Source organism: Pseudonaja textilis, chromosome 5 (assembly GCF_049901715.1).
Source record: "Pseudonaja textilis isolate UNSWEBS1 chromosome 5, rPseTex1.2, whole genome shotgun sequence".
In the NCBI taxonomy this organism is placed as follows: domain Eukaryota; kingdom Metazoa; phylum Chordata; class Lepidosauria; order Squamata; family Elapidae; genus Pseudonaja; species Pseudonaja textilis.
Window position 1 is genome coordinate 73677235 of NC_141994.1, and position 12597 is coordinate 73689831.

Below are 12597 nucleotides of genomic sequence, written 5' to 3' on the forward strand. Positions count from 1 at the left end.
CCCTTCCCTCCCTTCCTTTCTTTCCTTCCTCCCTTTCCTCCCTTTCATTTCCTTCCCTTCCTTCTTTTCCTTCCTTTCCTTCCTTGCTTCTTTCCTTTCCTTCCTCCCTTCCCCTTCCTTCCTTCCTTCCTTCCTTGCTTCTCTTCCTTCCTCCCTTCCCTTCCTTCCTTCCTTCCTTCCTTCCTTTCCTTCCTCCCTCCCTCCCTTCCCTCCCTTCCTTCCTTTCCTTCCTTCCTTCCCTTTCTTTCCTTTCTTTCCTTCCTCCCTTTCCTTCCTTCCTTCCTTCTTTCCTTCCTTCCTTCCTTCCTTCCTTCCTTGCTTCTCTTCCTTCCTCCCTTCCCTTCCTTCCTTCCTTCCTTCCTTCCTTCCCTTCCTTCCTTTCCTTCCTCCCTCCCTCCCTTCCCTCCCTTCCTTCCTTTCCTTCCTTCCTTCCCTTTCTTTCCTTTCTTTCCTTCCTCCTTTCCTTCCCTTCCCTTCCTTCTTTCCCTTCCTTCCTTCTTTCCTTTCCTTCCTCCTCCCCCTCCCTCCCTCCCTCCCTCCCTCCCTCCCTCCCTCCCTCCCTTCCTTCCTTCCTTCCTTCCTTCCTTCCTTCCTTCCTTCCTTCTCCTTCATTGGAGGTTTTTAAGAAAAGACTGGACAGCCATTTGTCTGGAATGGCATAGGGTTTCCTGTCTGAGCCGGGGTTGGACTAGAAGACCTCCAAGGTCCCGTCCAACTCTGTTAGTCCCTTCTTCTCCTCCCTGAGGGCCCTCCATATGGGCTCCTCCATTCCACCCCTTCCTCTTTCCCCTCCAGCATCTCGGCCCAAAGCAACTTCGCGGTGGGGGCCGTGGTCAACGCCACCTTTGGCTCCATCACGGAGCTGACCTTCTACATCACGGCCCTCATCAAGGGCGCCCGGGAGAAGAACAGGTGCTACGCGGAGATCGTCAAGTCCGCCCTGACCGGCACCCTGCTCGGCTGCGTCCTTTTCATCCCGGTGGGTCTGGGGCCCCGGCCCCCTTCCATGGCGCCTCCAGTCTGGGCCTTGGGTGGGTGGGGGATATCCTACTTGCCCCAGGTTCAGCGCCAGGAGATTGAAAGTGCTCCTCCCTCTGTCCCTCTTTTCCTCTCTCCCTCCTTCCCTCTCTCCTTCCTTTCCTCCCTCTTTCCTCTCTCTCTCTCCCTCCCTCTCCTTCCATCCCTTTCTCCCTCCCTCTCCCTCCCTCCCTCTTTCTTTCCCTCTTTCCATCTCTCTCTCCCTCTCCTCCCTCTCCCCCTCCCTCTCCCCCATCCCTCCCTCCCTCTCCCTCCCACCCTCTCTCCTTCCCTCCCTCCCCCTCTTTCCCTCTCTCTCTCTCCCTCTCCCTCCCTCTCCTCCTCTCTCCCCTCCTCCTCCTCCTCCCTCTCTCCTTCCTTCCCTCCCTCTTTGTCTCCCTCCTTCCCTCTCTCTCTCTCCCTCTCCCTCCCTCCCTCCTCTCCCCTCCCTCTCTCCCTCCTCTCTCTCCCTCCCTCCCTCCCTCCTCCTCCTCTCTCTCCCTCCCCTCTCTCCCCCTCGCTCTCTCCTTCCTTCCTCTTTCTCTCCCTCTTTCCCTCTCTCTCTCCCTCTCCCTCCCTCTCCCCCTCCCTCTCTCCCTTTCATCCTCTCTCCCTCCCTCTCCCTGCTTCTCTTCCCTCCCTTCCTCCTTCTCCCTCCCCCCTCTTTCCCTCCCTCTCACACTCCCTCCCCTCTCCCTTCTTCTCCCTTCCTCCCTTTCTCCCTCTCATCCTCCCTCCCTCTCCCTCCTCCCCTATCTCTCCCTCTCTCCTTCCTTCCCTCCCTCTTTCTCTCTCCCTTTCCCTCTCTCCTCTCTCTCCTCCCTCTCTCTCTCCCTCCCTCCCTCCTCCCCTCTCTCTCTCCCTCCCTCCTCTATCTCTCCCCTTCCTTTCCTCCCTCTTCTCTCTCCTCTTTCCCTCTCCCTCTCCCTCCCTCCCTCCGTCCCTCTCTCTCCTCCTCTCCCTCCCTCCCTCTCTATCTCTCCCTCTCTCCTTCCTTTCCTCCCTCTTTCCCTCTCTCTCTCCCTCTCTCTCTCCCTCTCCCTCCCTCCCTCCCTCTCTCTCTCTCACAGGGCCTCTGCATGGTGATTGGCGGCATCCGACACCAGGAGCAAAGGTTCAACAGCCGATCGGCCGGGATCAGCTCTGCCCTCCTCTTTCTGTCGGTGGGAGGTGAGGCCTTGGGGGGGGTCCAAACCCCCTTTCACGCTTTCAGGGGGGTTTTTTTGTCCTAGGGAGGCTCCGATTGTCTCAGGTTCAGAATGCAGAGCTGAAAGATCGCAGTTTGGGAACGATGCTTCTGGTCAGGCTGGAAGTGGAAAATACCAGCAGTGATAATGATTGAAATACAGGATGGATGGATGGTTGGATGGACGGATGGATGGTAGAAAGGATAGATAGATGATAGATAGATAGATAGATAGATAGATAGATAGATAGATAGATAGATATAGATGGAAAGAGAGAGATAGGGATAGATAGATAGATAGATAGAGATAGATCGAGATAGATAGATATAGAGAGGGATAGATAGATAGATAGATAGATAGATAGATAGATAGAGATGGAAAGAGAGAGATAGGGATAGATAGATAGATAGATAGATAGATAGATAGATAGATAGATAGATAGATAGATAGATAGATAGATATAGATGGAGAGAGAGAGGGATAGATATATGATAGATGGATATAGATAGACAGCGAGAGTGAGAGTGAGAGCAAGATAGGGATAGATAGATAGATAGATAGATAGATAGATAGATAGATATGGATGGATATAGATAGATGGATATAGATAGATTGATATGTAGACGGGGTATGTGGAGAGATGGATAGATTGATAAGATGATTGGATTGATGCATCCAGATGGCTGGATGATAGATAGATAGTGAGAGATGAGAGATGATGGGATGGATGGATGGATGGATGAATAGATAACCGATACATATGCATCCCTGTCCAATTAAAGAATAAAATGAAAAGATAAAGAAAATTACGTTTAAAAAACAACAACACCCAAGGAGCTGGGATCCAGACTGCGGCACATGGGATTTTCTGTGCTGTGCCAATCAGCCAATTGCCCTGTGACCTGGATGGTTTTGGCATCGCTGGTGAACGCTCCTCACCGCCTTCCTTTTATTTCCCTGCCAGGTGTGTTTGCCCCGACTCTCTTCTCCAAAGTCTACGGGAGGCTGGTCTGTGGGGAATGCCAGAATTATACCCAGCAGGATCCCCCCGGGCACTACGTCTGCCAGAGCTGCCACTTCGATTTGGTGAGCGAGCCCTTCCTGCGCCATTTCAGCCGCCGAGGAAAAGCGTTGCCTTGGCACCTGCCCACTGTGTTGGGACGGTGGTCCCCAGGTGGGCTGGGGAGGCTTGGATTGGTAGTCCCGTCACACCTGAGGGTCTTAAGGTGGCATCAGCTGGTCAGTTTAGAAGAAAACAGTTTGTTGGGTTGCTTTGGGGGGGTGTCAAAGGAGGTTTGCATGTGGGGGTCTTGACTGGCCATCTCCGACTCTTTTCTTTGGTCTTGGTAGATGGAGAACAATGGGACTCTCTACTACAGCCATATTGAGTGAGTAGCTCTTGCTGGGAAGTGTTATGTTGTATTGTGTTGTGTTACGTTACGTTACGTTACGTTACGTCATGTCACATTATATATTATGTTGTGTTGTGTTGTGTTACGTTACGTTACGTTATGTTATGTTACGTTACGTTACGTTACGTTATATATTGTGTTGTGTTGTGTTGTGTTACGTTACGTTACGTCACATTATATATTATGTTGTGTTGTGTTACGTTACGTTACGTTACGTTACGTTATATATTATGTTATGTTACGTTACGTTACGTTAAGTTATGTTATGTTATGATACTATATTATGTTATTTATTATGTTATGCTATATATTATATATTATATGTTTATGTTATATGTTATATATTATACATTATATTATAATAATTATAATATAATTGTTATAATTATTATAATTAGACTACATATCATTATATTAATTATATAATTAATTTATATTATTAAAATAAAATAATAAATAATATAATTATATATTATATTATATATTATTTTATTGTTTTATTTTATTTTATTACTTTATCTTATTTTATTAACTTATTTTATTAGAATTATATGTTAATATTATAATTATATTATTATTTTATATTTTATTTTATTGTTTTATTTTATTTTTATCTCTATGTTCATTTATTTGCACGCCGCCTTTATTACATTTACAAATGACTCAAAGTGGCAAACATATTTATTTATTTATTACATTTCTGTGCCATCCCTCTTCCTTATCTCTAGGTAGCTTACAAATGATCCAATACAACTTTGTGATTTTCCTCACAGCCACAACCCCGTAGGTGGGCTGGGCTGAGAGAGAGGGACTGGCCCAAAGTCACCCAGCCGGCTTTCATGGCTCATGCGGGACTAGAACTCACCAACTCCTAGACCAAACTAACTCTCCACGTTGACATGCTCTTCCTCCCTTCCAATGATTGGTCAGAAGAGTTGGGGACTTCTTTGTGTAACCTTGTTCTGACAAAACACTTAGTTTAGCAACCCATCAGATCACCTTAGTAGAGCTAGTCGCATGCTGGCTGGGGAATTCTGGGAATTGAAGTCCACAAGTCTTAAAAGTGGCCAAGGTTGGACACCCCTGTCTGATAATCTGCCTGAGCCAAACTTCTCCGAAGTGGGAGCCTGTAGACGGCTGGGATTACAATGACCAAACCCCAGCTGTCAAGGAATATGGGAGCTGTAGTCCCAGCCCATCCAGAAGGCCCCCCACCCAAATCAGGAAGTTAGTCAAAAACATTTCTGGCTCGGTGGATAGTCCTGGGGAAGGAAACCAACCAAGGAGAAAAACAACCTGGAATTAAACTTCCTGACAGGGAGGACAATTATCCAGTGGAACTTCTCGCCACCAGGAGTAGTCGGCGCTCGATCACTGGAGGTTTTTAAGAAGAGAGGAGACCAGAAGTCTCCAAATTTGGCAACTTTTAAGACTTGTGGGGTTCAACTCCCAGGATTCTCCAGCCAGCCGCGTCCATTTCCTTTTTTTCTCTTAACCTCTAAAGTGGAGAGAGATTGCAGAGGACGGGATTACAAGAGAGCAAGCTGGGCTGGCTGGAGAATTCTGGGAATTGAAGTCAATTGCCAAGTTTGGGGACGACTGGACTCGGTGGACACTTGTCTGGAATGGGACAGAGACTGCTGCTTGAGCGAGGGGTTGGACTAGAAGATCTCCCAGGTCCCTTCCAGCTTCATCGTTCTATATTCCTCATCTTGCTTTCTCACATGACAGACCTCTGGTGTACACGGTGTCCTTGATGCTCCCGGCTGCATATTTCATCGGGCTCATCTTCACCCTGAAGACTCACTCCCACATCTACGACATCCTCATCAGCGACTGCCACAGTAAGTTGTCTCGGCCCCTTGAGGGCACCGGTCACTAAACAGAGTTCGGTTGTAAGTTGAGGATTGAATCCGTTGCCAGTCATCTTTTGTGGATCTTTTTTGACCCACGGTTGTAAGTGTGGAAAACGGTCCTAAGTCGCTTTTTTTCCCAGAGCCGTTGTAACTTCGAATGGCCATTAAACAAATGGTTATAATTCAAGGACCGCTTGGCCTTTTGGGCAGGGCAACCCAGGTGTGTCGGAGGGACTTGTCCATCGGGAACAGGGAATTTTCAATCCAACTTTCCTCAGTTTGACTGCAACCTGTGACCTGAGCCCTACTTTCCTTCCACCTTGTGAGAAGTAAGAATTATCCCGGTAAATGACAGACCAATAGTAACCCCATATCTGGTCCTTATTTCACCTAAGAAGCTCTAAGGAGGCGTTATTAAGTAAGACATGGTGTAAGAAGGTTCACTTGTAAGACAATAACAAGGCTATCAAAGTTTTGAAATTGATGAAATTTTGGGCTTGGAGAACCTTGAACTACGCCGCCTACGGTTGGACTTAAGCGTAATACACAAAATTATCTGCTACAATGTCCTACCAGTCAGTGACTACTTCAGCTTCAACCGCAACAATACAAGAGCACACAGCAGATACAAACTCAACGTAAACCGCTCCAAACTCGATTGCAGAAAGTACAACTTCAGCAACAGGGTGGTCAATACCTGGAATGCACTACCTGACTCTGTTGTTACATCCTCTAACCCCCCCCACTCCTTTAACCTCAAACTATCCACTATTGACCTCACCCCATTCTTAAGAGACCTGTAAGGGGGTGTGTATAAGTGCACCATCGTGCCTACCGTCCCTGTCCTATTGTCCCCATTTATTCGTACCTGTTTCCTATATTCTTACTCATGTTTTTAATACTTATACCTATTCTCTTGTAAGCGACTGACAAATCAAATAAATAAAAATAAAATAAAAAATAAAATAAATTAGCATATTTCCAGTTAGGACATTAATTGCAGTGGTGGGATTCAAATAATTAACAACCAGTCCTCCGCCCTAATGATTTCTTCCAACCACCAGTTCACCAAACTGCTCAGAAAGTTAACAACCGGTTGAATCCCACCAATGATTAGTTGGCAGGTCAAGGGAAAACGGTTGGCAGGTCAAGAAAACAGATGCTATGCTGACGTTAATCATGTTAACCACAGTTTAGAGGGAAATGCAGAAGAGAGAATTAGAACTAGAGAGACACGGGGGTAAAAAGGGGAAGGAGAAGATGTTTTACTTGTATTTTGTGTGTTGAAAACCCAAATAAAACGTTATTTTTTAAAAAATAACATTAACCACAGTTGGATGTAACTGCCCAAGAGGATGGAGAGAATAGGATAGGATAGGATAGGGTAGGGTAAGGAAGGGTAGGGTAGGGTAGGGTAGGGTAGGGTAGGGTAGGGTAGAGTAGAGTAGAGTAGAGTAGAATAGAATAGAATAGAATAGAATAGAATAGAATAGAATAGAATAGAATAGAATAGAATAGAATAGAATAGAACAGAACGGAATAGAACAGAACGGAATAGAATTAGAACGGAATAGAATTAGAACGGAATAGAATAGAATAGAATAGAATAGAATAGAATAGAATAGAATAGAATAGAATAGAATAGAATAGAATAGAATAGAATAGAATAGAATAAGAACAGAACAGAACTAGCAATTTTAAAATTTCTACTGGGGTATCATTAGGTCCTGTGGCTTTTCTTGTTTTCGCTATTTTTATTACATGTTCACCTCCTTCATAGTGATGTTTGGTCCAGTTGTTATACTTCTCATATCAATATCATCTCTAGTGTCCTCAACAGTTCTTCGATATTAGGCTGGAAGCAACACCAGAATATTTCCTTCTTGCCTTCCTTACAGGATTAGCCCTGTAAAGTGGGGGAAAAAAAAGGAGTTTTTTTCCCCAACAACCAGAGAGATGCCTATAAGAGCACAGAGGTTCCTTTTGCACAAGCTCAATAAAGCTCTTTCTTATTGTTCAATTATCTCTTGGTAATTTCACATCTAAAGGATTGGCCCCCCTAAAGTGTTCATTTCACACACCTTGACGTGGAAATAAACTTTTTGCGGGGTTGCTGTTTCTTTGCAAACTTTTCCTGGGGGGCGGGGTCCACGTTGAGCCAGAGATGAGGAAAGCCCACTTCCCCTGAGGCCTCTTTTTCTGGCTTTCTCGTAGTGCCCAGTCGCCATCACAGTGCAGTGGTCCATTGGTCTCGCTGGAGAGCCATGGTCATTCTTCTGGTGGCCACTCTAGGCATGTCCGCCTGTGCAGATCTGGCCACCGAGCACATCAGCCCCATTCTGAACAACTCGCCGGTCTCTCAGGTAAGGAGGGAGAGGAAGGAGGCCCTGGGCAAAGTCCCTGAGATGCTCCTTGAGAAGGTGCCCCCCACGGGTGGGAGATCGGCGGAACGATGACCGGCGGGCGGGAAATTCTCATCGTTTCCAGGTCAACGGATGATCTGTGGGGTCCTTGGTGCTCTCTGAGCTGGGTGGTTTTCTTGCAGACGTTTCAGGACCTGACTAGGTAACATCATCCATGCTAGAAGGGAGTGGGGTTTGTGGAAGGAAGGAAGGAAGGAAGGAAGGAAGGAAGGAAGGAAGGAAGGAAGGAGAGGAAGGGAGGAGGGAGGGAGGAGAAAGAGGAAGGAAGGAAGGAAGGAAGGAAGGAAGGAAGGAAGGAAGGAAAACGGAGAGAGGAAGGGAGGGGAGGGAGGAGAAAGGAAGGAAGGAAGGAAGGAAGGGGAGAGAGGAAGGAAGGAGAGGGAGGGAGGAGAAAGAGGAAGGAAGGAAGGAAGGAGAGAGAGGAAGGAAGGAGGGGGGAGGAGAAAGGAAGGAAGGAAGGAAAAAGGGGGAGAGAGGAAGGAAGGGAGGGAGGGAGGGCTGTGGGGTCCATGATGCCCTCTGAGCTGGGTGGTTTCCTTGCAGACGTTTCATGACCCAACTAGGCAACATGATCAGTGCTAGTAGAGAGTGGGGTTTGCAGAGAGGAAGAGTACGACGAAGATGATGACCACGACTGTGGACCTTTTTTGTGTTCTCTGAGGTTAGCTGTTTGCTGGTAGACATTTCATGACCCAGCGAGGTAACATCATCAGCGCTAAAGCATTGATTGTTGAAACATCTTCAAGAAAACCCACCAAGCTTAGCACCCAGGACATCACAATCCTCCTCCTCCACAAACCCCAATCCTCCTCGCACCAAGGATATTACCTAGTTGGGTCACGAAACGTCTGCAAGAAACCCATCAAGCTCCGAGTACACCAAGGAGAGAGACCCCCACAGTTCAACCCTGAGCGACAAATATTCTCTTCCATCAGTAACTTATGATTGTTAGCTGTCTGCCAGATTGTGGCTTGAAGTCTGCTGAAAACCCACCGCCTCGTCCAAGCCCTTTGTTGAATGCTGGTGATTGATCCCCTGGTGTCGAGGCGGATCTAACCGTGAGTTCTCGCCTCGTCTTCCAGTATTTCATTGGCGTGACTGTGCTGGCCATGGTGCCCGAGATTCCGGAGTTGATCAACGGGATCCAATTTGCTTTGCAGAACAATCTCAGTTTGAGGTAGGTAATGTCCTTCTGCTGAGTTTTGTTGATCTGATAAGAACCGGTTGTGAAGTCTCCCTTTGAAGGCCGTCCTTGGTTTTTGAACATTGGGATAGATCATGTGATGACCAGGGGTGGGATTCGATTTTATTTAAAAAAAAAAACTGGTTCTGTGGGCGTGGCTTAGTTGGTGGGCATGGCTTGCTGGTCATACGACTGGGTGGGCGTGGCCAACTTGACATCACTCACGTCAAGGGGCGTTTTTTTCCTCGCCTGGCCTCTCAGGACAGTGGGGATGCTGCAATGGTCATAAGTGTGAAAAAGGGTCATAAATCACTTTTTTTCAGTGCCATTGTAACTTTGAATGGTCACCAGTTTTAGACCAAAACTCAAAAAGGGTATGTAAAGTCACGTTTGAATGTCAATCTTTCTAGCTAGCCAAGAAGCCTTGCTGAATGTCACCCATCTTGGTTTTTTTGTCATTAAAAGCTTCTTTCTGGCAGTTCTGCTTCATTATTTGATTATTTCTTCAAAGTGCTAACACCAACAGGGGAGTATTTCCCCCCCAACAGCGCTGTAAAAAACTTAAAACAACCCTTCCCCTTTAAGAAAATACCACCAAAAGGAAAATAAATCTCCTTCCGAGACAGTAAGTCTAGGCATACTGCCAAGAATATAAGAAGGTTGGAAAAAAACAAAAGGAGATTTCTTCCAATAACTGGTTCTCCGAACTGCTTAGAAAGTGAACAACAGGTTCTAGCGAATAGGTGAGAACCTGTAGAATCCCACCCCTGGTGATGACCCAAAGGAGCGTGACACAAAAATAACAAAGTCACTAAAGTAGAATAAATTCCATTTAATGCCTCCAACTTGGCCCCCAATGTCCAATTATCCTCAGCTGAAGATCAGACTCTTCCAAAAAGAGTCTACGAAGGGAGTAAATGCAGTCTGAACCCAAAGTAAAGATAATTAGAAATTTAAAAAAAAAAACACACAAACCACACTGAATTAAATAACACAACGGGCCAGGATGATAAATTGCAGACTTTCAAAGGATAACGCAGCAACCACAGTTGGGAGGATGCCAAAACCCAGATAAACCTCCACAAAAATAAAGCATGCTTTGCTTCCAGCAAGGAGCTGTCTGCAAACCACCCCACTTATATCCTGTTTTTCCAACTGCAGCTAATGAAGGGAATCAGGGCCCTTTTCTCCCCCATAATCCACGTTGCTCCCTTCTCTGTTCCTCCCTGCGTGCCCTAGGATGAAGAGGGGGTGGGCCTGGGTCTTCCTCTGAATGCTCAGCCGGACTGTGCCCTTCCCCCGTTTCCTCCACACACAGTCAGATCAGGAGGGGGGTCCTTACTCTTCGCCTGAGTTCTGTCTCTCATGCTTATCTTGACCCTGTTGCTCCCTGTCTACAAGCCGTCCCAATCCTGATGGACTGACTCTGCCCTTCCCCAGTTTCCTCCAAAGTCAATGGAGCCGCCCCTCGATCTCTATTGGCTCTTGTTCCAGCTTATCTTCCCATCCCCACTCGCAGATTCAGACTCGGACGGGGGTGTGACATTTCCTTTTATGGGGAAAATAGGTCTGATGCTACCCATAGATATCAATGCCTGCCCCCATCAAAATGCCCAGTGTAGAAATGGTTGGGAACTGGAAATGTACAAATCCAGCTGGAGGATGTCCCTGCCCGAGCAGGGTCTCCGGTAGCAGGGGATTATGGGAAGCATATCCGCAGTTTCTGAACTGCACCTCACACATGTCCTCTTCTGTGTCCTCCTTTTGAAGCATTGAGATCGGGAACTGCATCGCTGTTCAAGTCTGCATGTTGCAAATACCCATCCTGGTGCTCTTCACCGTATTTTACGTGAGTAACTGAGGGAGAAGCTGCATGTCAGGGTTCCCACTAACCTACTGCACACCATCCGGCTACGAATGGAGCTGCGGAGTGCTCCAATGCAATGGTGGAACAATATCTCAGCTCCTCTGAGGTCTTTCCTCTCTCCAGATCCTGGAAAGGCAGCCCAACCTTCTGATTCTCAGTCTGGGTCTCTCCTCGTGTCTCCCTGGAATAGGGATTATCTGGTCTGGATGCCCAGAAGGGAGGGGCTGCATTCCAGGGGAGCAAGAGACAACAAACATCAGATAGTTTGTGTGTGAGAAAGAGGGTGAAGACAGTTCCTCCTCAACAGATCCCAGAGTATATGTTTGATGGGGTGTTAGCATGCTTTTAGTCTGGCAGTGTCTTTCTGAGTTTTTACAACCTTGATCCTCCCTCCCTTCCCCTTTTCCTTCATTTCTCTCTCCTTTCTTCCCTCTCTTCTCCCTCCCTCCCTCCCTTTCTTCCTTCATTTTTCTTCCTTCCTCCCTGCTCTCTCCTTCCCTTTCTTCTTCCTTCCCTTTCCCTTCCTTCCTCACGCTCTTCTTCCTTCCTTCCTTCCTATTCCTTCCTTCCTTGCTCTTTCCCTCCTTCATTCCTCATTCTTCTTCCCTTTCTCCTTCCTTCCTTTCCTTTCCTTCCTTCCTTGCTCTTTCCCTCTTTTTCCTTCCTTTCCTTTCCTCCCTTTCTCTCCCTCCTCCTTCCTTCCCTCCTCACTCTCTCCTTCTCTTTCTCCTTCCTTTCCTTTCCTCCCTCCCTTTCCTCCTCTCTCTCCTTCCTTCCTTCCTTCCCTCCCTCCCTCCCTCTCTTGTTCTCCAGATTCCAAGAGGGAGGGACTGCATCCCAGAGGAGCAACTCAGATCAGATAGCTTGTGTGTGAGAAAGAAGGGGAAGACAGCGCCTCCTCAGTAGTTCCTAGAGTAAATGCTTCATAGGAATGTTAGCATGCTTTCGCTTGGCAAGATTCTTGTCTACAGGCGGGGAACAACAAAGAAATTGCTTGGAAAAAGAATCACAAGATGTCTTTCTTGGTTTGGAGAGCCTGACATCCATCTTGCCAAGCTAAAGCATAATTTATACCTGCCTTGAGCGAGGATGGAGTCTCTTTCTTGTGTGTTCTTTTGTCCTTTTTCCCCCCTCTCTTTCCTTTACCGGTAGTCCTCAACTTATGACCGTAACTAAGTCCTGGCAGTCACAAAACAGGTCGTAAGGTGACCTCCTTCTACAATCACAACCTGGTTTTCCCCAACACAGCTGGTCAGTGGATGGAGCTAAAGAATGGCCTGCTGAAGGGAGCCGGAAGCCACAGCAGACTTTTGTTGGAAGACAGCCAAGAAGATGGCAAATGATGATCACATGATGGCTATTGGCTTGGCAACCCATCATTGTAAACCCAAACGGGTAGCCAGGATTGTCCAGGTTGCGATCACATGACAGGGGGAGGTGCAGGAGGCACTGCAATGGTGATAAGTTTAGGCGGGGTGTGTGTGTCATATGTCTCTTCGTTCAGCATCACTATAATTTTGAATGGACTTTGAATGAGTGGTCATAAGTCACAGATTACCCTTTCTTTCCTTCTTTCTCTCTCTTTCTTTCTTTCTTTCTTTCTCTCTCTTTCTTTCTTTCTCTTTCTTTCTCTCTCTTTCTTTACTTTCTTT

At 46.9% G+C, this 12597-nt stretch overlaps 1 protein-coding gene across 1 annotated transcript in view; it reads left to right on the plus strand.

Annotated features, from left to right (window-relative positions):
* LOC113450988 (uncharacterized) overlaps window positions 1-12597 on the plus strand; it is a 45421-nt gene that overhangs the window by 30334 nt on the left and 2490 nt on the right. The window contains exons 11-18 of the mRNA XM_087935368.1: window positions 796-979; window positions 2088-2187; window positions 3169-3290; window positions 3555-3592; window positions 5348-5460; window positions 7687-7835; window positions 8978-9072; window positions 10849-10927. Coding sequence (XP_087791494.1) covers window positions 796-979; window positions 2088-2187; window positions 3169-3290; window positions 3555-3592; window positions 5348-5460; window positions 7687-7835; window positions 8978-9072; window positions 10849-10927 — 880 coding nt within the window. The remainder of the gene's footprint in view (window positions 1-795; window positions 980-2087; window positions 2188-3168; window positions 3291-3554; window positions 3593-5347; window positions 5461-7686; window positions 7836-8977; window positions 9073-10848; window positions 10928-12597) is intronic.